The sequence below is a fragment of the Bombus bifarius genome, unplaced genomic scaffold (genome assembly GCF_011952205.1).
Source record: "Bombus bifarius isolate JDL3187 unplaced genomic scaffold, Bbif_JDL3187 scf7180000010271, whole genome shotgun sequence".
Lineage (NCBI taxonomy): Eukaryota > Metazoa > Arthropoda > Insecta > Hymenoptera > Apidae > Bombus > Bombus bifarius.
In genome coordinates this window covers 2,230,862-2,258,824 of record NW_022885586.1, presented here as the reverse complement: position 1 = coordinate 2,258,824, position 27,963 = coordinate 2,230,862, and the positions used below count along the sequence as shown (strand labels likewise).

At 44.2% G+C, this 27,963-nt stretch overlaps 2 protein-coding genes across 7 annotated transcripts in view; one reads left to right on the top strand and one right to left on the bottom strand.

The window, feature by feature from the left end:
- LOC117216625 overlaps positions 1–27,963 on the top strand; it is a 70,169-nt gene that overhangs the window by 14,197 nt on the left and 28,009 nt on the right. For all 5 annotated transcript variants that reach the window (XM_033463497.1, XM_033463496.1, XM_033463495.1 and 2 more), the window contains 2 exons: positions 4,208–4,307; positions 7,306–7,468. In XM_033463497.1, the coding sequence (XP_033319388.1) occupies positions 4,208–4,307; positions 7,306–7,468 (263 nt within the window). The remainder of the gene's footprint in view (positions 1–4,207; positions 4,308–7,305; positions 7,469–27,963) is intronic.
- On the bottom strand, positions 609–4,214 carry LOC117216626. 2 transcript variants are annotated; one of them, XM_033463499.1, is made up of 6 exons: positions 3,323–4,214; positions 2,324–2,662; positions 1,391–1,588; positions 1,254–1,332; positions 1,122–1,189; positions 609–1,001 (listed from the first exon to the last, which is right to left on the bottom strand). In XM_033463499.1, exons 1-4 carry the CDS (start codon positions 3,701–3,703, stop codon positions 1,282–1,284), a joined length of 969 nt encoding a protein of 322 aa, XP_033319390.1. In that variant the 5' UTR covers positions 3,704–4,214; the 3' UTR covers positions 609–1,001; positions 1,122–1,189; positions 1,254–1,281. The 2 variants fall into 2 exon arrangements, with proteins under 2 accessions (XP_033319390.1, XP_033319389.1); XM_033463498.1 differs by lacking the exon at positions 2,324–2,662 and having other exon boundaries at positions 3,323–3,852; positions 3,923–4,214.

Here is a 27,963-nt window from a genome sequence, read left to right as displayed (position 1 = left end):
ATGATAAAAATCGTATTTCGTGTTGCAGCTGCTAGATCACGAAAAGCCACGTGTTAACAGGATTCGCGAAGTTCGATCAGTCTTCGTTTAGCGCAACCAGGTGCGCTTTGCAAACGATCTCGACATTTGTTAGCGGCGTACCACAGTTTCAAATGAATTAGACATGTTCCGCGTTAAATGTCGCCGAGAGTGTTCAACTGTTGCGACAATTATTTCATTCGAAACGCGCCGAGAGACAGGGCAGGTAGTCGCGAGTCGTTCAGTCATTGCGTTGGGAGGTCTTTCGACCAAGCACACTCGAATCCTGTTTCATCGGGTATCAAGGGGATTTTGAGAATTGGACTAAATGTTGGCCGTTCGTTCTAGGTCCTCTCGACTGCTCGTTAGACTATCCACAGACCTCCGGGTTTTCCAGTGTTCCTTTTGCCTCGCGGTGCGCGAAATAGTTTCCAGCGAAGCTTAATCCTGCTAGCCCTCTGGATTTATTACCATGCCGCTCACCAACTTGTTTTTTCATGAAAAATTGCTGCGAATTGCTGGCGAGAATTTCCACTTGTAAAGTCGAAGGCTCGAGTTGTTGGAAGTACGTCGATTTTTTTGAGGTCGCGTTATAAAACTTGAAGATTCCGAACGGAACTCTTTTCATCGAGTAATCGATCTCGAAGCCAGGCCAACGCGTCGATTCGTTGTCGACGGTGAATGAGATTCGATACAACCTTTGATAATCCCTTAATCGATGATTCGCTTTGAGGATTAACGCGACTTCGTCTGATCGCGTTTCGGTTTAGTAGCAATAACGGCAGGAACGTGAACTTTTTGCGAGAGGGGGTTCGATCAAAGGATAACCTGTTATCAGGGACAGGCTGTGTGGCACGCATCCTCCGTTTTGCCAGAGCAAATCTTGCCATCTTCGTCCTTGTCCGACCGGCCGACTGCGACACTCGCTGAATACTAATCATAACGCTGCGGTCTACCAAAGTCGGATCGATACCATCCGCGCGCTAGAATCATGATATACGACGAAATTCAGTCTCCGATTGAAGCTTTTTGTCGTTAGATATTCATGCTCCCCTCGAGCTACTCATGCCACCAGGATTTTTTGTAATATTTATGAGAGTTACCTGCTATGCATGAACGGAGGGAGGTGGCGATCGAAAGTTGGATTTCTTCAATACGTTCCGTGCTGGATCTGAAACAATGTGCCAGGTATTTTTAACTCGATAGCTCTTCAGATGTTTAAGTTGTAAATTTACCTTGCTTTGGATCTTGGAATACGTTTTATCACAAATCGTAGGACGATTCGCGTAAACGAGTCCTTTTCGGGGAATTGTTCTGTAAAACGAGAGAGTTTTTAATTACTTCCAGTTTCTATAGCCGATGATTTGATTACCTTTGATTTTATCAGCATATTCTCCAAGATTTGTTGAATTTCTGCTTGCGCTTTAAGCGCATGCGGTTTATCCAACTTCCTGAGACAACGTGTCACAGTCATCGAGAAAGTTTCCAACTGATCCGAGTCAGTGTCGCAAGTATCGTCACTCGATGCTGTGCTATGTAATCCGCAGATTGTAAATTCGTGACACTTTACCTATTTCAATAACGAGTTTTCTGTATTTGTGTAGAACTTCGAGAGCAATTAAACCTTGCTTTTTATGAGTAACGCAAGTCGATAAGATAATTAGTTTAATTTTCATTACACTAGCAATCAATTCAGATCTCTGCGCATTAAATTGTAAGTAGAAGGATTAATTTCTTATTTCTGTGGAAATATCGGATTACAGGCAGGTGCGTTTATTCGTTAAATATAAAACAAGATAAACAGAATAATATTTAATAATAAATAGAAATAAAACAAAAATGATCATTTTCAGCATTCTCCCTCTCTGTCTCCCTCTATCTCTCTCTTTGAATTCTTGCTGTTCTTTAAATTTTTCAGCGATTCGCTCGAGACTCTTCCGCTTCTTAGTCAAATTGCATTTTTAAACATACCGCTACACTGTAGACGTTTATGCAAATTTATATTTTTATCAGATAGAAAAAAAGAAATAGAATTAAAAAATTGTTTGTTTCGCCGTTTAAATATTAAATGTTAAAATCTGCCTCTCAGAGTACATCTTCTAAAAATTCGATTTATATCTAAAATATTTATATATAAATATCCATGGTACATCCTCGATACCTTTCATAATATTTGGCGAATAAAACAAACGTTTGTTCGCATACATTTTTTCTCGATTGCATTTACCTCAAAATATGAACTTGCATAAACTTCTACGACCTGTTTCTTATCTAAATAAATTCACACTTTGTATTATCGATCAACCTCTCGCGTGTCCCTTAATTCGTTCTCAGCCATATCTCCATGATGTTCCAAGTTCTCGCAGCAGGAAGTGCATCTACTGATCGTTGTGCAGATTGCGCGGGAAGGAAATCTGTCCAGTTGTTTTTTAGTATAGGAAATTCGGCTGCAGGAGCGAGGGCAAGTTCGAGGGCGAGTCTTGACCTCTGGCAAAGAGACGGCAGGGGAACTAATCGAATTCAGAGTAGGGATAGTTCGTTGTGTGCTAGACGGTAAGAAATGTCGAATACGAGTATTTCTACTCGATATCAGGCATCGGAAGCAACTGCAGTTCTCATTCTTGGCAAAAGTTTCGTCTACGTTCTGTGGAAATCCGACGACGAATCGTTTCATCGGGGGAAAATAATAGCGCAAATATTGCACGGAATAGGAAAACTATCTCTAAATATTTATAACCGTCGACTTATATCTTGCACTTGTGCACGAGGCTCCGCGACAAGAATCCTCGTATATAGCCATTTCAGAGGTCGTATTTTACTTTAAAAAATTCTCTTATTCTCCGCGCCCGTCGACATTTTTCTACGAGAGTCTGTTGGACGATATTACCCGAGACTTTCGTTAAATTCGTACACGTACACTCCTGTTGGTCGCGAAAGATTACTAGCAAATTATCAAAATGTTTAAAAATTAGTATTTTGCAATAAATTTTTCTACTACAGGCGAGTACAATCGAGTACACAGATCGCGAGACATTAATATTCTTCATGCACAACGCTTCGATAGAATACAACTTAATTTATCCGTCTGAACGTAATCCATCTCGGCTTATCGGAACTTTCCGTTAGAACCAGTGGATGCATCAGCTCTATCTATCGACCGCGCCATTGTAATCGGAGGATTAAAAACGTTACACGGCATACGTCTGGATGCGGAGCCCCGTAACAAGAAACTACATCAAAGTTATTGGTAAAACCGTCGAGCCACCGTTCATGCTAATGGGGTAACGAGTTCATCGATACGAACATGCAACTCCACTGCCTCGTCGTAATCCAGGTACGGGTAGAGAAATTGATGCAAATTGTAGAACCATGGTAGCGAGATCTCGTAACAATGGCCGTACGACTTGGCCCCCAGCAACCTTTTTAGTTCGTTCACGTAGAGGCGGCGCATCTCGCGAATCTTCAAGACTATCTCGACGAAAGTCACCCCCGGCAACTCCATGGCTCGATGAATGCGACTATAAGCACGATGTCTGTACTCGCTGTCCAAATAACCCCGCGTGTCTTTCTTCCACAGACACGGTGACTTTCTGTAAAGCGACGCCAGCTTTCGGAAATAGCAATTCATCCATTTCTCGTGTTCGACGATCCTCCGTGATGATCTTCTCGCCGAACGCTCGCTCATTGTATGTAGCAGTTTCGACGCTGTCCGCTTATCATAACTTTTAGGGTCAATGGAAGCGAGATGGACGATAGGCTTATCTCTCTGGGATGCATCGTTGACGTTGCAGTTTGGGTTAGGTTGGTGAATAGATTAGGAATTAAGGTTGTAACCTTAAAGTTCATTTTACTTTGATGAATTTTAATGGAAAAGCTAATCAGTTAGAACGGCGGGCAAACTTACTCATCGATTAGATTACATAGACGTCATCTTGTAGCTCTCTCGGGACATTCTCCGTCGTAATTAGGGGAATATACGCGCTTCGCGCACTGTTAGGAAACTCGTACATCCGTCCATTTCTCTCGTTTCGTATGCTTCGTATATTTTAATTGGCGAAGTCGCAGTGGCCATGACCGAAATGTACGATACGAATACCCGGCGTATCGGTTAAATCGAATTACTTAATTTTTACGACCGATTAAAACACCATGATTTCACGTACTATCCTAACGAATATAATTTTTCCAGGTATACTCGCTGGCTTTTCAGATATACAGACAGTTTTTCTAGCGTGTATTTCGACGTTGCTGCCGTTGATCGTCGCGCTGGGAATCGCCTTCGGCGTCAGGTAAGAGAAACATGGTTGTCTCGCAACGTATGCTTAGGAAAGTGCGGCAAACTTTTGCCCCGTTCCTTTAACCATACTTTCCTATCTTATCGTCGGAGATTTTATATCGCGCAAACAGCTGTACTCGTGTACTCTTGAAAGGAGAGAAAGGTGAGAATTTTCGATACGTTACAGTGTTGCATTTTATTCATCGGTGGAATAGTTTTAAAAGCACCGAAGATTATCTTAATTGAGTACGCTCTGTCACGAGGACAGGTGAAACACGCTCTCTATATTTAAATATTCTTTCGTACGTTCCAATTTTGAAAAGGCGGACACCTGCGCAACAATACGCTTTGTGCAATTTCTTCGTCTCTAAATTCGCAACGCAGTCGGCTCGTAGCATCGCGTGCACGCGAAATCGCGTTAAGGGACAGAGGCGAGATCCGCATCTAACCGCACAAAGAGCAGCACAGAAAAACCGTTAAGTCAGCGAATAAGTTAACGGTACAGCGTCAGTCGCGTTATAACTGCGAACAAGACGACTCTGCTCGTGGCTATACCGCGAAAGCGAAAGCCTCCACGTTGATTAATGGGGCAATTAAAGACAAAGCCGATGTGCGCGTCACACGCGACTCGATCACTGTCGAACCATTGCTACTATCACACCTACCTCCGTAGGAAATTCACGGGCTGATCGATTGTCGCCTTGGCTGCCACGTAATCTCTAATCCCTTACGATGTATCGACATCTAAGCCCACGCGATTCTTGCACCCGATTTACAATGCGTCGGCGATAACGTTCGGGCAAAGTCAACGAAGGCTATCGTTTCCATCGAGGTAACATAAACCGCGAAAAGATACGTTCCTCGAGCTTGGTCCCAACTTTTTAAAATACTCCGCGTAAGAGATTGTATTGTCAACGTGGACTTTCAGCGTTTTAGCTGATAATATTTCACTCCGCTCTCGGTGGAATCGTCGCGTAGACTATACGCGAATAGAATAGCGCTAGTTTCACCGGATCTCTTGATCCCGAAAAATTAACTCCGGCCTACGTCGTGACTGTGTTAACGCCATCCTTGCAATAAAAACCGATTTCACGGATCTGTCTGGGTGCAGGAACTCGCAAATTTTTGTCGTAGCCAAGGGAGGAAACAATAATCCTGCGTTATTGCTGAAATTACGACCACGAGCGGAGGATTATGCCCGGTCTATTCAGTAGAACGAGAACAATTTATTCGACAGTTGTTCAACTGCTCGTAGATGTATTCAAATTATTTTCGAAGCTCGTGCAACCAGGTCTTGTTTCAATGGAAATTGTATTATACTATAATGGCACGATTCCGAGATTTCCTGTCGAAATAATTGCCATTACGTTCTATGCAAATAAACCAGAGGGACTAAAACGTACGAATGCGGTTCAAACGCGGGAAAATGATTACTAATTAAAATCAATGTTTATCACTGATTCATCGAAAGTCGTCGAACTGTTCGAAAGGGCTGTTTCATTGCTAAGTATTGTAACTTTTTCGTTGCACCACGTAGTTCATACGTTATTCGCGAAGATACGTCCATTGCTACTCGAAAATTCTCTGATCGTTTCGTTTCTTTTTTTTAACTGAACCTTTCGCAAATATTAGGTCAATTGATTTTTGCGTGATTCTGATTTTTTTTTAAATTTATTTTAATTTAATACGGTCGAAACAATGCCCTTTTAAAAATATTTGACCGCAACCCTTTGCACTCGAAGCTCTTTTTACTATATTGTTTTTTGGATTTACACTTTGATTTTAGTTGATGTTTTACCGGGAATTCAATTACTGACTGGCGATTGTATTTTTTTTTTAGTTTATTCTCTATTTTATGAAAAAATGTGCTCTGCTTTATCTGAAATAAAATGACAACATTGAGCTCGAGAAATTCCATTAAATACATTGAATTACAGGAATCAATTCCCTCTTCAATACATATCAATTTAAATTATTGTCTGGTTGAGCAAAAGTAAGGTCCCTGACGCTTTATATACATAAAATTGCTTTTATAAATCTATGAAATGACTAAATAATTTGGAATATCCTGAAATGAAGGTATTACAATCTCTTAGCGTAGCAATATCTTTTAAAGTAGTTCGTGCTCGTACATTAATAAATTGTTTTTCATGGAATAGGAGATATTTTTAATTCTTCACGCTAAATTTACATTTCCATAGACTTTAATGATAATTTTTCCGAATTTAAATTCATATTATAAGAAATTCAGACGAATATTATTCGTGAAGATTCACTATTCAGTAATTAAGATTGAGACTTTCATCATAAATTTAAAGGTACGCGTTATTTATAAAAGATTTTTTCTTTGACATGGTTAAAATTTAATGCGTGATATTAACCTGACAGATTTAAACTTCGAACAAAAGACATTTCATATAGTAGCGAGCGTGTAAATAGAAACGCTCGCATATAAATTGAATCAACTCTATTATGGAAAGTTGTACATATTTTTGTTCTTTTTCTGCAACATAAAAGTTCAAACGTACGTTTCTTGTACTTCTGAAGCGCCATGAATACGGTATGGCTTCCAAATTCCTATTCCAAGTGCTAATTACTAGACTGCAGGTTTTTATACTTTATAATTTTACGAGCAAAATTGAAGAAACAAAATGAAATAGCGATTTCTTTTCACCAAGTAATTATCTCGACGAGTAATACACTTTCTATTTTTCCTACGTTTTTCGTATTATATGTATTCCCTGCTCGTTTAAACGCATAAACATCCACAGTCTAATAATCGCAAACTAAAAGTTAAATTTAGTTTGAGGACCGTATTTACTAACCAAATGGCAATGTTCTCCAGAAAATGGAAAGATCTCTGTCAGTTTTCAAAGCGTGTGAAAGTGGAACTGGTAGTCACATTCAAAGTTTTGCCTCTTAATGAAGGAAACACGAATAAGCATAGTTGAGCCTGACGAATAGGGAACGAGTATTCTGAGAGAAGGACGAGGTTTTGTTCTGTTTCACAGGCACGTGTGGAGGAAATATCGAAACAGACGAGACAGCTCAAGTGGATTGCCCTGGTATAGGAGTGTGTACTCTCGAGACAATACCGCCGAATCCTTGCATCATCGACCCCACTCGGGAAGCACGACCATTCAGTCTGCCACGAGGATTCTGTCTGCCCAGGACGTGAGTATATTACGTGCCGCTATCTAGATGCATGCGTTTACCGGTCGCTTCGCGTTCACCAGCTTCGTTCCGTACAATTTTCAAGGGATCGTCAGGGTTTAGGTCAGTGAACACACCTGGCTCGGCCGAGAAGTGTCCCTGACGCGTTCGGAAATCGATCCTCCGTCGATAATTTGGTAGCGCACGATGCTAATTTTGACAGCGCTCGGTGAATAAATAAAACGTGTTCGACCCGCTAGAAAACCAAGCCACGTTCTCGAGCGTGGAAAACGGAATTCTCACGCTCCAGTTGCTGCTGATCTCGGTCCAACCTGTCTCCTGACTTTAGGCTCATTTTTCTTGACGAGCTTCAACAATAGAACCAAGTTACAATAACTTTATGCAGGCAAATTTAAAAGATAATGCGATGTACGTGATCTTTAACGCTTTAAAAATACGATGAGACGACGCAGAATTTAGATATAACATTGATTGAGAGTTTTCATATGATACCGGACTTTAAAATTGTCCTTTTATCATATTAATATATTATGTCGTTCGTATTAACTTGTTATATTATATTAACGATATATTATATTAATTTCATGGCGTGTGATAACATTTAAATTATGACATTCATATCCTAATCGTGGTACGATATTTTACAGCTTGCTTCAATCTCTACATTGTTGCGTTATATCTTTCCTTATCGATCGATAGTTGACGCGAATCAATCCGTCAAACCTTAACAAAAACACGATGAAACTGACGAGTTCACGCGACGGTTTAACAAATACTTCAGCTTGAAAATAACGATGGGGGTGTCGGCTCGTAGCGAGCGAATGGGAGGAAAAAATATAATGGACTTTCCCTTGAATTGGTTGCCCGGCGAGTGGACGTGACACGTACAACAACGCAGCGTACATTGCTTTCCCATTATGCGGCATCAACGGCATTCAGAGGAATATCTTTATCTTTTTTTTTTTTTTTTTGGCTCGTATCGGAAACAACGCGAATTTTTGTCGACGCGAAATCTCATTTTTCGCCCCGGTTACTCCATTAATCAGCAAACGAAAACGTTCGAAGAAATGTTCGCGGGGTGAGCTCGAATCCCTTCCGGTTTCTGGCTATTATATTCCAGATAAACGCACGCGAAGTTGGGCGAGAATGAAGCGTTACGATTATGCTCAAAGTTTGCACGGCCACGTAATTATCTCCGATTTAGCTTGCGGCCTGGTATCTCTAAGAAAACACTCGCCCCCGGAGAAAGCATTCGGTCCTTTTGGCCAAAGTAAATCCCTCTTAAAAACGAAATCTCGCTGTTTTAAAAGCCGATTTCTTCCCGTTTACGCGGATCGTGATATTTTAAATGGCCCTCGATAAATCCCGCCGCGAATTCGTTCGCGTATCTCCTTGTTTGGCGAACATTTTCCGCTTGAATTTGGAAAGTCGGTTTCAACTTGGCCGGCTTTCAAATCCAATCGAAAGTTAGCGCCCAACTCTGCCCGCTCGTTGCAGCCACTTTGCTCGTTCGGTTTTCATTGCTCAGGCGTCGATCAGATCGTTGGCCCTCGTACAGTGGCGCGTCGAAGCATTCGAACACTCGTAGAAACCTTCTATTCCCGTATTACGTGTTTTATCAAACATTTTGAAATTTCATTAACATTATAACGAGAGACGGCTATTTGTCACGGTCACGTTGATTAAATTTGAAATCAATCCGAAAATGTACACAGAAGTTAAAGGATATGTATCGCGAATATACACTTCATGAAGACTTGCGAATGGTTAAACATGTAATTAGCGATACAAATGATCTCATTAAAATATTAAAATATTAATCGATATAATTAACTGCTTAAAGAACATTGTAATTTTTATGAAGTATACGTATGTTTCCAATAAATATCTTAACTTCTATGTACTTCTTCGGGTTCGTGTCGAAATGTTTCGCGTGACACGTATAGTGTATCCGGAACAAGTTTCCACAAGCGTTCGAATATTTTCGTGAACCCGCGTACACATTCGTTGCGTCGATCAATTAACGTTGAGATCGCGATAAGAAATGTGCGTAAACTTCGTCCGGTTGGTGCGTTCTGAAATGCGAGGAGAGGACACCTAATATTTATCGATCTGTGTCAAAGTTCATGGATCGTGAAGTTGAACGTGAACGAATCGACAAGGAGATACATCGATTGGAAATTTGAAAGCAACGCGGCGTTAAGAGTGCATTGGTGACGAGCATAGTCCAGAAACGTGGAAAGCGGAGGAGACAAACGCGCCACCATTTATCGACTGCAGCTGACACAAGCTCCGTTCGTTCGGAATGCAACGAGTTCCTATCGGACATCGATCGAATATGCAAAAACGGCGCACGATCAGAACCGAAATCTACGGACGGTTCTACGCTACGTCGCGTCGCTTCGTGTCGCGTCGTTGCGGTTTGCATTCGGTTTTTAACGGTGAACACGATGCTTCGTTGCTGTAGCCGCTCTGCGGCTATTGCAAACATACGCTGGTCCCTACATCGACTTTAAGTCGGAACAATGTGGGTCAAATGACTCGCAGGCACAGGCCTCGCGCGTCGTTGAACACCCGGCTCGTTTCAACTTTACGATCAACCGTCCCGCCCTTTACGATGACTTTTCATGTCTGCGACGCCTCCGCTTATCTTCTTCCGCAGTTTCAAACATTTATATCACTGAATGATCCGTTTATGGATTTTTTCCACCAGACGACTCGCGACTTTGAAAAACTTCGTTAAACGAGGTTGAAAAATCATTATGAACCATTGTTGAGAACATAGGATCGCATCTTTTAGAGAGGGGCAATTTCAAGATTCAATATACCGTCGATCTATTTTATATTTTCAATGTTTGCCTTCTTATTTGATTTTCATATTAAATATACGTACATTATTGCAAAATATTGGGTTTATAGGTTGTAGATTTTTCAAACCGCGAGTATCAATTACGAAACATAGTTGGCGGGTAATTAGAACGCTTATGCGTACTTTGTAGGGATGAGATGGAGGCCACGAATGGCATTTTTCAAGGTTCACAACGACGCTTGAAACGCAACCCCTTTACCGGATGCAGTTCCGCAGTTTGTGAAATGAAATCTCGACTCCGTCATACACACTTCGGAATCCTGTTTTCATGAAATTATTGGCCTGGAAAGTTTAAAGGGAATTTTTATTTTCCAGGGAGCTTCGCAACTAAAAGCATGGATTTGAAAGAGCGTTTGATATACGGACTAGTTTCAGCGGTGACGTTTAACCTTATACGTAAACGTTTCTTACAGAGAAATGTTTCAAAAGTTGTTTTGCGTGAAATTTCATTGACCCAGTTCTCGAAGGAAACGTCATTAGAAAGGTGGAAATCAATGAGTTCGATTTCAGCTTTATTCTGTTTCAACATCGACAAATAATATATCGAGAAACAAAATATGGAGACTGGCGCTGACTCAAATAGTTTGTTCGATGGACCGTCACGAAAAAGCGTTCGTCTACGATACGTAGTGCTATCCATTAATTTTATCGACCGTTCGGTGACACGGTGCACCGCTCCCGACCAGTGTAAGCGATCACACACGTATATAAAGCAGGATCGTTCAAGTCGGGCTGAAAATACCGAGAGCGGTCGTTCTGGTGGCAGTCAGCGGCAGTGACCTGATTTTAATTTCACGCGTGCTCGATAACAGTCACCGTGCTTAGATGAGTTGCGCGAGAGAACCACCTTTCCTGTCGGTGTGTGTTTCGCTTACCTCGAGCTCGCTTCTCTCCTGCTCGGTATCGTTTAATCGCGCGCCGCTCGCCAACCGGAACGTAAAGCGACACTTCGTTTTTTGCAACGTTGTGCTCGATCTAGTTCAAAGATTTTTCCTTTTTCTGGCCCATCGAGATTACCAACGGAAGACACGCGAGAACACATCGTCTGTTTGTTTATTGTATAACGATCGCGTAGAAATAGGAACGAAGTTTCTGAAACTTTTCGGTCGACTTACTCTCTTCGACAAGTTCACTGGGATTGTACGTAGCATCTTGTCGCGGTGCAATTTCTACGAACAGAGAGATAGAGAGCTAGCGTTTAAAGAACGTATGCAGGTGTTAGAAAAAGGGACTCGAGAATCTAACGAGAGGCAGGAATACTTGGTTTTTCATGCGAATCGCTGTACGGGACGTAAATGGACGTACGACATTACGTAGTCGGGGTCAAGGAAAATGTGGCGCTCCAGCTGAAATGGGAAATTGCCCGCTCAACGCTCGCTTTTTTCGCAACGTCGGTGTTCTTCCCCTCGCTTTACGAGCACACCAGATCGGACAACGAAAACGACGCCGCGGGCAACTAAAGGAAAAAGAGGAGGGCTTCTTGACTAAAAGGTGTCTAGTTTAAACGACGAGGGTTGGTTTTCGAGAAAATAAAATTACTTCGTTCTTGGGTATGCGAAATGCTGCACCAAAAAAGGATATGAATATTTTAATGATCGTTCGTAGCATTGCCTTATGAAACATGTACGCTCGAAGAATGAGCTATTTCTAAAAGATGTTGTATCTTTAGATTTGACAAGTCTTCGCAACTATATAAATATATCAAAATATTCACTTCTGCAGCTGTCGACTAGCATGGAAACTAGAATATCAACAAAAATACATTTATTATTTTTATCTAAGTTTTAAAAGACTTTTTTTTAAGCACATTTAGTAGGAAAAATATCGGATCGATCGGAAACGAGGTCGGAGAAGAGTTGTCGGAAAATCATGAAAGAAGCATCTCGCAGTGGAAGAACGTGGTTCCCCCAAGCATTTTTAAACGAAACGCGAAACGAAAAGACATCGTCCTCGATTCTTACGTGGCCGCGGCGGACCACAAAAGTTCACCGGCTGTGAAGCACTTTGTCCGCCCCTTTTGCCACCGTTTGCCCGCCCAGCAGAAACCCGTAGGGCATAAGGGCACCCGCTGCATTGGCGTCGCTCGCAGTTGGCCGCGATTTTTCTGATCTTTAAGTCGAAATCTCTTTGTCGGTGGCCCGTGCCAATATTTGCTCTCGGTCTTGGCGTTCGCTAAACGATCGAAATTTACCTCTTTCTAAGCTCTCTAAGAGGGAAACGGGGAATAAACCGCATCGCGTTCCTACCGAAAATATTATCGTGACCGGAGTTGTGCCGTGTGCTCGCGGACCAAACGAGTCGCTGAAGAAAACGAGGCTGCGACCGCAAATCCGTAACGAGCGGCATTCAAGAATGGAAACGACGCTTTTGCACAAAGTACACCGCGGCCCGTGATTATCCACAGAAACGCGTACAATGCATGCCAGATGGCGACGCGCACTCACCGCACTCCTTTCTATGCCGTGCATCATTCTCTAATGCTCGAGTTACTAAGTAGCCAGCTTGCACTCTCATTATCTATCCTGACTTTTTCGTAATTCGAAGCCAAATTATACGACGTTAGACCAGATTACGAGTAATACTTCTTGTAGATTTACCATTATCGACTTATTTATATTAACCTTATATTTCGAGCTCACCCTGCCGAACATGCTTCGTCGTTTCGTTAATTCATTCGGCCTTTATCGTCGGATTTCGATCGTTACGACAAAACGTATAATTGCTCGTGAACCATGCAGCTTGGTAATCCGTGTAATCGTTTTAATACCGATAAATACTCATTAAATGCGGATCTAAGCACGGCTTTCGTTACATGCTGGCGTTATCTTCCGCGCGCTCTATTATTTATGGCCTTGCAACATAGATCGTGCGATACATTAGGCTCAGGAATATCATAGCAATTAAGCGCTTGTTCTTCGCGTACAAATATTTCATAGTCAATTTGTTTGTTTGCTTCGTCGGTTTATTTCAGATAAAACTGACGTACCCTCTGCTGACGGAAGATACAGAATCTAATTATTTCTGTGCCTATTCACGCTAGCGTACGAACAATTAGAAACGTCCCGTAATCCGAGTCAGTTTACTACGTAGTGATCACAATCGCTAGGAGAAACTTGAGGCTATGAATAGTTATCGATGCAACCACGATCTGTCGCTGGATAGACGCCGGATTTACAGTCTACGGTGCACTGATTTCTCCAATGTGTCAGTTGGTCTGGCAGGTCGAAAGCAACGTGGGCATCCTCGTCTGGCACGTACGGCTCAGGCTTGCATTCGATTTGCATGCAGGAAATTCGAGCATCGTTCTAACCAGAATCGATTACGCGATACTCCCATTTACGGACAAATCTCTCGACTTTTCGCCTTTCGATCGTTAACGTTGCTTCTACGTCGGACGGCTTTTAAAAAAGCTATTCTCAAAAGTTTGTTTCAAACTGAAAATACGATTTCGAGTAATTCTGAATGAGAGGTTGCTGCGTCAGATTCAAAGGAAATGGAGTGGAATAAAGTAGGATTATTTCAGTGAGCTAAACTTCGACATGTTGAAAAAAGTAAAATGTAAAAGTTGGCATAATGTAATTGAATTTGTATATGGCGAGATATTATGTCGTATGTTAATTCCATTATATTTAAATGGAAAGATAATTCTGATGCGACACGTATAAACCTATTGAATTTCAAAGTTGCTCTTCTATAAAAGACGGAAAATGTGGCTTGTCACGTTTTTCGCTTCAAACTTGTTCGTAATTGAATCGAGTTTGATAAATTACAAGGTAAATTTGATCCAAATATTCTACCGTCACAAATAACCTTATCTTACTCTATTCCCTAGGAAAGGTATTACGGGATTGCCGGGGTCGTTTTAAAGGATCACCGCGGTGAATTTATACTCGCATTAACGTAGTTACATAGTCGATTCCACGGACTCACGGTAGATCGGGAAGATTCGCATCATCTTAGGACAATGTGTCTACCTAAGCGTGTCAGCCAATATCTCGTTTGACGTATGAAGGCTATTACGGCCCCGTTTGATAGTTTAATCACAGCCATCCCTCTTTCTTTCTCGTTCGACCTACTTCTTTAACCCTTGCAACATTAATTCGCAATTTTGGACGGGCAAACGCTCCCTAAAGAAAATAGAAGATGTTATCTGACTGGTTAAATTGTATTTCTACGCTGTTACGAAGCTACCAACTGTCCTCTAATCAATGACGCAGTTTCGTTCATAGCTGCTCGTTCTATTTTTCATCGTATACTCCTTATTTGACGGTAGTGCCTTACCTCTGTCCATGTTTCAGGCGATAAATGGCAATACAGTAGATTCGCGCAGAATGCGAACGTCCTACATGAACATACTATATTTTTCACCTATGTGGCAAACTCGATTTCTCTTATTTTTTTATGTAACCCCTTTGAAGCGCGTTTCTTTCATTCGTAATACACGTTTCACTCCTTCACTCACATTTCACCACACTTTTAACTGCAATTCGTCGAACTATTTGCGCAACTATTCGCGCACCAAATAGAAAGATACTCTTTATTATTTCTTATCTTCGGGACTTTTCGTATCACTTGGCTAACTAATCAATAAAATTTCACGCACTCGCACTCGCGATCCTAAGGACGAAGAAACGTGGTTAGCTGGTTTGTAGGCACGGTGGGGTGTCGGCAGAATCGGTGCGATTACCGAGATTTCGGGACGTGCCACGATAAAAGATTAGATCTGTCGGACGTGCACGGCACAGGCCCAGGCTCGGCCCGCCATGGTAGGTGCTTGAAACTGCACTTTAATCTCGCAAATGATGCGAAGACATGGTTCCTCAGGTGAAGAATTCCAGCGAAAGAATACCGAGCCAGGGTTTCGAAACCTTTGACTCGTTTATCGCAGTGTGCTCGACGCGAGACGATTTCTCGTGTGTACGATCAAATTGGAGTGTTGATTTTTGAAACGCTATTCCGGTGAATTGAATTTCAAGGAAAAATACAAAGGACGAAAGAAACGTGAAAACATGGAAATGCAACGTCGTTCTCTATCGAAACGTCGATAGTACCAGAAATAACAATCCAAATAATATCGGCGAGAAAACACTATCGAGCTTTCAAGAGACAGAGTATTCTTCGCTTTGAGGAAAGCGTCTATGGAAACTCGAGCTAGTTATGCGCGAAAACCCTGACTCCGACGGTACCTTTGAACAAGCGTACGTGCGAGAGACGCGCCCAACATACACAGGGCGCGTGACACACGTGCAAGTTATGTTAACAATGCCTGCATACGTACGATCCCGATCCAATTTTCCACGTGCTCCGAGAGCGTATCGCCACCCAGGGTAAGCGGTTTACAGGCTCGGCATGTCATAACGTGGCCACCTGTCTAAATGCAATTGCGGATCGCGCGGTGAACCGACACAGGCCGTTGAATAATTTTACAATCGTCGAGTTTACAAAGCTCAGCCCGCAAGCTTTCGGCTCGAGAGAATCATCAAAGCTCGAATATGTCACTAACGTCTCATCGCTTCGAGGAATATCGACCGTATAGAGCGCGATGATCGTGATCGAATAACGCGGACAGGTTTTAAAAGGTTCCATATGGGGGGAAGTAAACGACCTTTTACGGTGAGCTACGCGAGGCACGGCCTCTACATGTAAGAAGAAAGTCGAATAAGGCTATAGTTGAGGTAGAGGCGTCTTCTGACCAACTCTTGCTCCGGCAAATATAGGGAAGTTTATTCGAATCACCTGTGCTTGGACATCTTAAAATTCAACGTTGAACTTTGCACAGAATAACGAAGTTTGCGTATTATAAGAGACCATTGGCCTTTGTAAGAGCGAAAGAACTTGGAATATAAAAAGGAGAAGTTTCGTTAAGAAGGGAGAAATTCGTTTTCACTACAACGACGCGAAAAAGCAATTTCTGAACACTCGATCTTCGAGAACACCGTGACCAGGAAGTTGGGTCACGTAATAAATTACCCGTCAATCGAACGCGCCCGCCCTTCTCTTCAACCCCTAAAATTATAATACGAAGGCAAAACTGCCGATATAAATTATGCAACGTCGTTAAACGATTGCCACGTGCACAACCGAGCGATAAATCTCTCTACTTGGGCCGCGAATCTAATAAATTTCGCGTTACCAAATGACTGGAAAAAATACTATCTCGATTGGGAAATATTCTCGCGTTTTAATCGTGGCGGTAAATCGTCCACGATATCCACCGTCGCGCACTTCATCATCGAAACACAATTTCTCGTTTCTTTGCCAGAGGCAGTCTCCTCGCGACGATAAGTTGCGAAGATCGAGCAGAACCACGAAGATACGGAAAATTTAATTTCCTTCTTGCGGACTGGACATCGGCGGGGTTGAGTTTCGTGACGTTTTCGGGGTGACAATGGTGCGTGCCCAATTCCAAAGCTGGTAATTGGATTTCTACGAAGTCCCTTCGTTCGTGGCAGCACATCGAGGATTATCAAGGATGGGTCCGCGTCAACATCGTCGAGGACGTAGCGTTCTCAGTCGCCACTTTTGATCAAGCTCAGTGGACAAAGTGTTTCTGCCTCTCGGTACTCTCGGTTTCTGCCTCGTTTCGATCTCGTCTGTGTGTCGATGGGAAAAATTGTCGGCGAAAATAGCGTCGCGTAGGAATTGGCGGAAAATAATCCAGAGCGAAACGAATTTTCCAATCGACGACACAGCACTTGGACGACGAACGACGTCCGACGATCTCCAAAATTTCGTTTAACAAAGTGTTGCCCGATTTTCGATTGCCACGTTCCTCGCGCGGTTTTCTATCGAACGTAGAGTGCTTTTTCCCTCTGGATTTTCCATCGAAGAGTTTCGACGATGCGTGCATCGTCGTTCGTTTCGTTGTTCGTTTTTCCGACGGCGATCGTGGCCGAGCGGATGTAATCTCATCTTTCACGGAACGATCGACGAATCGGAAAACGTTCTTCCGTTAAAACCGGCCGACCTCGGCTGCGCGCAGAACACTTTCACCGATGGATCGATTTCTTGGAGGATTTTCCAGCACGATCCTCGACCACTTCGATCCAACTATTTTCCAGTAATAGTAAGCGCGAGGCTTGTCTATGTCTGCCGCTAGTTGCTCGCGTAGTACTCGAGGGTGGGGGGTACCGCGCGCCTTCTTAAAGCTTTGCGGTTTTTTCAAAAGCGGCGCGCCGTCCCCACCATCGTCAACTAGCTCCCCCACTACCGGACGTTGCACTTCGTTCCTCGTTCGACTTGCATTCACGCCGTCTCGCTTCCTCTCCAGCGTTCATTTGCGTCGCTATTCGTCCGTCTCTGTTTATCTGCTCTTATCTCTCTCCGGTTTCCTCTTTCTCCGTTCCACCACCTCTCCGTTCCTTTACCTCTCTGCCCCGCCACCCTCCCGTTTCTACTCCTGCATGCCTCTAGCTCTTTTTCCGACACGATCGCCTGCATCGGCTGCACCAGCTTGGCTATGCAGCTTCGCACGATCTCTTCGGCCCTCTCTCTAGCGAATTTTACTTCGCAACAGATTTAATCTTTTCCTATCCAATCGAATTTCCATGACCCGTGTTCACGTAAGAACGTCAAGGTATTTTCGTGGAAATTTATGGTACGTCCGGTTCGTTATTGCCGCCACGGATTTCACCAAGAATCGCAAGGTTGAGATTTTTACGAGCATGAATAATTTATGTCCTAGTGCGAGGCAAAGATGTCGCAAGATTTAGCGAACGGTTTATCGGCTCCGTTGCAACGCGTTTGTGGCGATTACTCAAGGTCTACCTATAGTGCAAGATCGACAGAAAAGTTGTTACCATTTCTCCAAACGAAATTTTAATCCATCTTTAAAAGGAACTACGGTTTTCGCTGTTGGCTTTGTAATTTTCGGCCAAATTTCGGGGGAATATGGTACATTGTTACGGGGACTGCCTGTATGAGTAACTGTAAGATAAATAAGGGTAATTATTTCCGCTACCAGGTTCGCTTCCGTGGTGGAGTCACGCGAATGTTTTACGAAAACGCGAGCATCTGTCTCTTCATCGACGACACGCGGTGGTGCGAAAATGTCGATTAATCCTATCTTTCTCGTGCACTAGTTTAATTCCACGCGACAGGGACTCGCTTCAGAGGAAGCTAGGCTATCGCGCAAGATATCCTTCTTCGCGTCGATTCACATCGATGGAAGGCGTAAACTCGGACGAAATTAAATCCGATCGACGGATCGATAAGCTCCTTTGGAAAACTCCTGCCAGTCCGAGCTTCGGGTTTTGTGGTTTTACGGTCGCGGTGTGCTACATGCCAACGTAGTAGCAGCGACTCGTTTCTCTGTCAGACCCGCGAGAAACGGGTGGATAGAGGGATATTTCTCAACTGTCGAAATTGCCTATCCAGACAAATTTCTTTTCGCGATTCTTTTTTCCACCGGCTGGACGGCATCGACAACGTTGGAACCCTCGGTTAATTCGTCCGCACGGCCCAAGAACGCGGTGATTCGGGGGTCCGGGGTCGAGATAAAATCCTACCACGGTAAAATAAGCGGACGGGCCGGCACTCCGGAGAGATGCACTTGGCTGCAAGCGGGGAGAACTAGCTGGACGCGGCGCTAATGCGCCTGCTAACCTTACTTTCGCATTGCTAGACTCAATTCATGCCAAGGCTGACTGGGTGCGTTGCCCTCCATTGCCCCTATACTGCCGTCATTGGTGGCCTCCTCTCGCCCCTCGGGAGCCCTGGCAGTCGCCGTCGCCCGATGCCACGCCGCCCACCGACAGTTTCTTGCCCCCTTCGACTCCGCTTCACCCCCTTGCCAGGCCTACCAGCTTAGCCCCTGCTAGGCGACTTCGTCTTCGGCTGCAACTCCGGCTCCAGCTTCGACTCTCTGCCTCCCTGCCTTTGGTTTTCGGCTTCAGCTTCGCTCCTGACTTTGGTATCGCCTTCGACTTCGACGCTCGACTACGCACAGCCGACTGGCAATCGACCTCCGGCCACCGTTGCAATTGCCTTAGACTTTAATCGGTTGCTCACGGCCTAAAGCGTCCCAATTTCTCTTCATTCCGATTGATACAGATCGCAACGCAGCGATCAATTTCCCTTCAGGATCAAGTTTCCTCGTGATTCTATCTAGTATCCTTTCGTTGCACATTCTTAAAGTCTGCATACATATGCTATGTGCCATAGACGTATTTGTGTTTGTACGATGCTCGAAAAATATTTGGTTAGCAGATCGTCCCGTCCGGACGGAGCAAGGAGCACGGGAACCGTCGCGATTGATAGGCAAACGATTCTGCGAGACGGAAATAAAATTCGAAGGAACTGTTTTTGGATCGAATACGGGAAAGTTATTTCCGTTTGCGAATAAGCCGTGCTCCTCCGCTTTTATTATTCTTTCCCACTGCTTCCCAAGATTTTGTGGAATTTCTCTTTTTGTGGTATTTTTCGGCAAGTCGTGGAGATTCGCGTGGCTCGTAATGAAACGTCGATCAGCGTTCTCCATGGTATTTCGCGTGGAGGACAATAGGCGTTGCTCGTAAAATTTTTATACGTCCGGTTCTACTTAGGCCCTACCGACGCGACAGTCTTTCAATACCAGAAACGAAGTTAGAACGTAGGCGCGCGTCAAAACTTGTAGCTGGCCGAAAACTTTCCACGCTGCGTTGGAACTGTTTTCATTATCGCCGTACCGTAGATTGCAAACATATGTTTGATGTTTGATAACGCCATGGATGGCCGTGGTTCGCGGATCTACACGGTTGCCTACTATTTCGAGCAAGGAACGCGCTCGCGTTACAACGGCCAGCACTATTTCGTCTCGACCCCGCCCATAGACCGCCGCCTATTATTAAAATCCTGCAGCACGATATAAACTCTCCCAAAAATAAAGCTGCAGCATCGCGCTCGACGCATCGGTGCGCGAGTTTTTCAAATCCGTTTGCCTCGCTCGCGAGATGGGCAAGATCGTTTAGTTGGAAGAACGTTGAATCTGCAATTGTGGGGCGAATTACATCGAATCGGTGAATCGGATTGCCAAACGCGAGTCAGAATTTTGTTATCCTGCAGGATAAATAAAGGAACGAAAATGACGGCTGCGATCACTGTCAGAAGAAGCACGGCTGTGTATTTGCATTAGCTACGAACACGTCGTCGAACGCAACGCTTATTTATAACTTTTTCATCCGGCGAGTTCTCTTATCTGGCGCCTTGCCATCGGTGCCCCCACTTCCTTTCTCTTCATAGCTGCTTCTCGTTGCAACTGCACAGCACGTTGATCACGACCGGCACGGTAGCATCGCGCTCTTCGTCCTACGTTCGGAGCTGCGTTATTTTACAATTTTACGCCGACAGAGTATCGTTCTACGTTTCGGACTCCGACAACGATCGTCGAGACGATCGACCAGTCTCGTGCTTTCCATCTTACGCAGGCACGCGTTGTTGGGGATCTCGAAATTCACGGAGGTAGCCTCGCAAATTTCTCCGCGGGTCGGACTTTTTTGCGTAGCCAGACACGGGAAGACATAACGAGAAAGAAGACACAGGGGAGAGACAAGACGAAAAAGCAACAGATCCCCGCTGATCGTGGCTAATCGATTTTCGCGCTGTAACGAGCCGATTGGTATCAACCGGCTCGATAAACTCGACAAAGCGTGACAGGAGGTTGCAAAGGCCACGACGCGTGACGCACCGTGCAGGTTACGTTTAATGCGAAATGCCGAGCCACGCTCGGTTATCCTATGGAAACTCGTTACGTAACGAACTTTTTCTTCGCTGTATTCTCGCGATCGATAATTGCCAACTGTGTCTTTATAGCGAAGCTTATAGATAATGCGCGAGAGAATGCAACGTAGATCGATGTACGCGCGCATCTCGCGAAGGATGCAGCTCTCGTGATTACTCGTCCTGCGCAAGCTGGAACGATGTACAAGGTAGAGCTGTGCAAATTGGCGTGCACGTTGCCGTGCACGTTGCGCTGCTCTCTTTCGGAAGGATGCAACCCGCTCGAGCTGCCGCCGTTCCGTACACCTGTTTACATGGGCGCAGCGCGCGGCCACGTTCGTATTAAAAGGATTTAACGTGGCGTATATCGCGCATCAAGAGTCACGTTCGAAGGAGCGGGTATTTCGCCAATGGGCTAATATTGCAGCCAGTTTTATTCGCCACCTTTAAATCCATTTGCAGATGCGTCGTTGGAAGCGTTCATTTTTTCTTTTATTTATGAGACGAACTTTTTAGTTACATAAAAGATATCACGTAGAAGGAAGAGGCACATTTTTATACATGGATAAGTTAAGAACAAATGTTCCACATGGAACAAAGGATTCATTTCTTAAACGTCTTGACGATGCATTTCAAAGAAAATGATTCGAGTCGGGTAGATGTTTAATCAGACACGGTATAATAGCTTTTTGACCAATTTATTTCTAAATACAACGCTTGAAGTTATTTCTCTATTACTTAGTACGCGATGGGTGAAACCATTGCGTCGTAATTTTGCGAATCAAGTGGCATAAGACATACCTGCAGAAAGATTACGTCTGGTAGCAATACGTAGGCACGGAACACTTTGTTACTCATGTTTATGCGAATGTTGCATCGCGACGTTGGAATTTTTGTCGACTTATTTTATTTGTTATTTCGTTAAAACATGCGACATACTTGTCCGCGCATTGTTAGGACGAAAGTGCCACGTGGCCTTGCATCTTTCAAGGCACGCGCTTATATTCGAACGGTCCGGTCGTCATGATTCACGAAGAAAGTTATGCGGGCCCTGTCAAAATTCTATACACTTTGCCCATTGTTCTGTCATCGCAATTAAAATACATCCTATGCAAGTGTGTTACGATCTTAAACGATGCGACTCGTTTCGCTTCCAAAGCAGTTCGACCTAACAACGAAAGTAGTTTGAGTCGCGACTATCGACGTGGTCAGACCGCAGCTCGAGATCGCAGCTGACGAAACGTAGGTAAATACGAGGCTATCGATCCCTGGATCGTGTCGCAACCGCGTTTCTCTCGCATTGCGACTCTGTATTCCGTGTTTCCTACTCTTGATAGATCCCACTATTGTTCCCAATATTATAGTTTCGTCCCTTCGACTTCTGTCGAGCAGAAACCAATAAGTATATCGGGAAGTAGGATTCTCGGCGAGCTCTTTGTTCCACTTACATGCGAAAATTTCATTTCAGTCTCGAAGCATAGATTCGAGAAATCCGTAACTCGATAACAAGTTGCCCTCGTGTTCGCCAACCGTTTGCCCCGAATCCCGAATCTTTGATGGAAGCATGAAAAATATGGAAATATTTTGCAGAAATATATTTTTATAACTGTCAACTTCTCTACTCTAAGACAGCCGGATCTAATATGCGAGAATTCGTCTATACACAAAGCGTTTCGCAAAGTAGCGAAACTTGAGCAATACGTAATACTCGTAAATCGTGAAAACGTGAAGATTATCGGTGACTACGATAAATTACAACGATGGTTAAGAGTCAGAGACCCTTGTTTCTAACACTCTGTACGATTAACGATATTAATGGCACAGAAGAGAGTTTGGAACGGTCGGTTCATCGAACCGAGTGTGGTTGGAAATCGGAAACAATTCGCGAGGGCCGCGAAGAAACGCATCGCGGTTACTCCGGTCGCGCGATTACACGATTCTCCAAGTTCGTCCATCCGACTGTCCATTCGTCTGTACATCTGTCCATCCGTATGTCCGGCCGACCACCCGTCCGTCTGTCCGTTCGTCCGGTCCACACTCGCGTTGCTTCGTCCGTGGGGTAGCTGACCTAACAGAAGGGGTCGTTGCACTCAGTTGGGCCCGCTTTCATCCCCTCCACCTCTCTGGTTCTTCTGGTCAGCCTCGCGGACCTAACCGCTCTTCTTCGCCTCCGTCGTTTCCTTCTCCTCTCTCTCTTTTCTTTCCATCTCCTCACCTCCCTTCGCTTTTTCCTCTCTGTCTTCTTTGGCCCGTTCTTCCTCGCGTTTCTTCCTCCTCTTCTTCTGACCGTTCGTTGGTTCGCCGCGCGAAGAGAGAGCCACTTCTTCGACCCCCCTTCCCTTCCCTCCTCTTGCTCGTCCTTCTATCGTCGTACGTGTGTTGTTGGCCAACCTACTCAACCCCCGAATGTAGCCGGGTCCAAAAGAAATTATAGTTATTTACCGTCGGCTCTTTCGGATAGTCGGTTATTTCGCGGTAGTTGTTCCCTCTCGTGTAGGCATAACTCGACTTGGGAACCGAGAGACAACTTCTTTGCTCGGTTCAGCGGAGGGATGAGAGTCACGATAGAACGAGTCGGCCCGGATAACGAAAGAAGAAGACGGATAGACGAAAGAGAGGAGGGAGGAATACAAAAGAGATACGGGGAAAGGACGAGGGCTGGTAATGCCGGTGATGTTGCTGCTGTTGCTGCCGGTTCCACTGATGCCAGCGCCGATGTCGAGAAATGAGGAATTTCCTTTTTCTCCTCTTCTTTTTTCCTTTTTACAGGGGATTCGCGATAAGTATCCGCGTATACGATTCGCTTATCTCGTCGCGCAATTTCGAGGAAATTATGATTCGCCGTTCGGGATTTCGCTGATCTACCCGGTGCGGGCCTTTTCTTCTCGCCTTTTGTACTCTTCCCTTGTTTTCTCGCCTCTCGCCTCTCGTCGTGTAGGAGACCAACGGATTAAAGCGTACTTGCGAGCCAAATTAGACGAGCGAGGGAATTCGCCGGTGCCGTGTATTGCGCGCAATTGTCACCCGGATAAAAAAGGAACGATCGCTCCCTTAATGTCTGACGCAACGCGATAGTCCGTTGGAAAGAAAGAGGAACGAATCGCGGAGGCCGTGTTGGATGCAATAAAAGCAACCGGAGGGCAGATGCAACGACTTCTAGATCGTGGTTCCTTCCTTCGGTTTCGTGATCCACTCGGTAGGAGTCAATGCCTTCTCCTCTCGACGATGGAGTGCACGGCCCAGGGGAGGGGAAAAAGAGGCCCAAGGAAATCACGCTGTTTCGACGGGATTCACGAAGCGTGCATGACGGAAATGCAGCGGCTCGGTTGTGCAGCGGTGGCACGAAACCTGGCCAAGACAAAAAGTTCCTCTCCGCAGGGGAGGAAGAGGAAGGAGGAAGCGTATAGAATGAAAACGAGAGAGGAAAGAAATCTGCTTGGTTCGAAGGGGGGTATATCGGAGGAGGCCGATAGAGGGGAGCCAAGAGAAAGAAGGAGAAAAAGTTTTGGCGATGTGTGCGCGCGTGTTCACACTCGGAGGAGTCGCGACCAGACTAGAGGTATCTTGCACCAATCGTGATTATAGCCCTCTCGTATTTTATTGCAGCATCGGTCCACTCTCTTGTCCCCTCGTAATTTTCATTTCACGGGCTCCTGGCGGACCCTGGACTGTACACGAAACCGTGTTCGAACAACGCGGAAGACGAAATGTCACGCACGTCGATGATGGTAGTAGACGACAGTTCGACTACTCGATTTGCTAAATTCATTGGATCGATGGGCGCGTACCTACCTACCATTGCCGGTGCCATTTGCTGTCACCTCTCGTTCCAGCTACGTGACTAATCTGACTAGGCTGAAACGAGCGATTTGCCAGTTTCGATCGTCGAAAACGCACGAACAGACGTTCACGGATAGAGCTATAAATTCTTTTTGTAGGCGGAAAAATGGGAAACGGCGTTATCGATTCGCGCGACGCCGCCATTCCGCGAGCAAACTGCAGATGTAACGGGCCACGTGAACTATTCGCTCGCAGATTTAGGTTTTTAGAGCGAAATGGCGCAGTCTGGTTTATCGGGTGACGTAGGAGCCGCGCCGCGATAACACCGCTTGTTTGCCATGCGTTCGCGAACCGCTCCAGACTATGATAGAGATTAACTTATCTCGACTACGAACCACAAGGAAGTCTCTGTCCACTCGCCAGTACTATGTCAATATTATTTCAGTGACCGACGTCGTACAAACAACCCGGCCGAGACTCCAAACTGCGAAACGTATTTTGCCGGCACGGACGTTTAGACTAGCGCTCTACGCGTGGCTTCATCGAAACAACAGCTTCATACCGCGAGCTGCGATTCAAACGCGAGAAAGTTAGGAGCGCGTTTCATTTCGAATTTCATTCTAAGCGAAAATCAAACGATAACATCGCGATCGATCTCGAGATTAAAGTTTGAAACTGTTTTGCGCGTGTTTCGTTCTCCACGCGTTAGAATTTCCGTTTCGTACCGTTATCTAATCGCGAGACGCTGCTCGTCCTCGAAAATTGTCAGGTCTACGCACGATCGCGTCAGGGAACGATTTTATTTCGACCGCTGGAGTTCCGCGGATTACCCCAAATGAATCGGGCCCATTTGCATGCGCGCCGTTCGGAATACGAAACGGAGGCCAGGTATCGCGAAGGGTCGCGGAAATTTATTTTAACGCGCGTTCACAGAACTGAGAGGAGAGAAAGGGCGTTTCACAAAGAGGGATGACATAATTTGTCGGACTAAAATCGCGAGAACCGAGGGGAAACTGAACTCTCTGGATGGTCCAACGAACCGGAGAAGCTTCATTCACGGTGCTCGCGACGTTCCAAACGAGCGCGTCCGCGTTCCTTTCGTCGTGAGACTTAAATTATTAATGCCAGTTGCTTTGGACACTCATGCAACATTTATAGGAGGCGGAGCAGCGGTTCGAGAAAACACGAACGAGAGATTCGCCGATTCGCCGTGAGCGAATTCGCTTGACCTTTATAATAAAAGCGGCCCGAAAATAAATCTAGTAGCCAATTCAGTGAACACCGCTCATTATAGTTCGACGATACGCTTCTCCTTCTTACTCTTTTTCCGCTACCGTACCGACACAGACGCTTTATAGATCACATGTTCCGAGTACGTACACTATCGTTCGTCGGCATTGCGACATTTTTGCCGGTTCGTAACGGTATATTTCAATTTGATCAAAGTGTACGAATTGACAATTATGACATTTATTGCCGTTTTTGAAATCACCAAACTACAATTTATCCATATTACATTTTAAAAAACACAGTAATATATTTTACTGTTTACTACATTTGGTACAGTTGATCTCCATTTACCATTTAGATAAATAGTTCATGTAACTCCGATACGTATTAATATCCTTTTCGGTAATTGTGATTTGTTCTTCGTACGAGTTAATATTCATATAAATGAATTCTATCGGCAGGAGTTCGTTTAATTCAGTGACAGTAATTAAAATTTTGTTTGTAAGCGAGGTTCTACCGTATTACATGTGATTGCAATTCAAATGTTGCTGGTTATATTAATATCAGAAGTCGTCCTATCAATTTAGGATTTTAAGTATTCGAAGATAAAGACCAAGTAAAAGAATAACTTTACGAGATATGGTAATTATAAACGCCAGTCTCTTCGTTATATCTTATAAAAGTCAATTTGATCGCGTCATAATATTTTATGATAAGTATTTAACATATTTCCGAACATGTGGTATATTTGCGTGGTCGTTTGTTTGTATGGAACGTGATTCAGAATATTCTATTTCGCTATGCGATTACGAAAAATCAGTATCTTTTCCTTTTCGTTGGAACATTCGAAATTCAGAAAAACATGCAATGTTCGCAGCTGTGCTTGCATTCGTTCCACTCAAGAAATAGATTCGTCTAATTAAGTCATTCGAACGATTCTAATGTCTTTGTTCTAGATCTATAGTTTCTGTGCAACTAGAAGCCTAAATGCACGCTGTTTAAATTTACCAGATGTTTTTCTAAACGATAGTTTGGTTAGCCTCGGATTAACGTTCGACGAACTTAATACATTTTCAAGAACTCTCGATGAATATCAATCTCCGTGTTGAACGTTTATGAGCACCACTCATCGAGCGACGCATCGAAAACGTGGAGTGTCCTCCACACAGATATTTTGTCGAATTATACTCGACTAAAACGACGTTCGAGATATTTTTAAAGAGTTGACACGACAGGTTCGATCCCTGTCACAGACAAACTGTTTAATCGCCACCGTTTCTACTTTTTATTTCTGACGTGGTACGCGTCATCGAAGAACGGCGACAGGTTGAATTTTTGCACTCAGAAAAGTGTACCATTTTTTATCGTCTAAATACACTTTCATCGGCAATGCCATTCCGTTTCTCCGTGTTCTCGTTCGAATGTGTCCAGGCAACTCGTGGCTGCAGTTAGTTTTGATAATAATTGGTACTATTGTTATTACATGTTATTATTGTTATCGTCGATAATAATTAACAGATTAACAGATTTCGCTAGTGTAAGAAAGAAACAAGCTTAAAATTACATACACATGTAATAAGCTCTGATAAAATAGGTTTGTAACAAGGTCTTCAAAGGACGATTTCGTCTTCAATTTTCGTGAAGGCTATTACTATCCTCGATTCGTTTATCACGCATATAAATTATTATGCCAAATTCGTTTCGTTTGACGAGTTCCAACCATCGTTGTTCGCTTCTCGATCGCTTCGTTGTGTCTTTCGACGTGTTCCGTTGTAAACCATCGTTCATCCGCCTTTTTTTGGGACCAACTGTTGTTCGAACTACCGCGCGCTACGCACAAAAAGACGCGAAGAGGAAGCGTGGAAAAAGCAAGCGCAGTATCGGCAACTGCAGCACGGCCCGTGTCATTTAATTAAAGCTC

Excerpts from the sequence above, each read along its gene's own strand:
- LOC117216626 (XM_033463499.1), bottom strand. The coding sequence starts at position 3,703 with ATGAGCGAGCGTTCGGCGAGAAGATCATCACGGAGGATCGTCGAACAC. Across the intron at positions 2,663-3,322 it reads ACGAGGCAGTGGAGTTGCAT|AACGTAGACGAAACTTTTGC; the intron begins GTTCGTATCGAT and ends GGATTTCCACAG. Across the intron at positions 1,589-2,323 it reads AATTAAGGGACACGCGAGAG|GTAAAGTGTCACGAATTTAC; the intron begins GTTGATCGATAA and ends TTATTGAAATAG.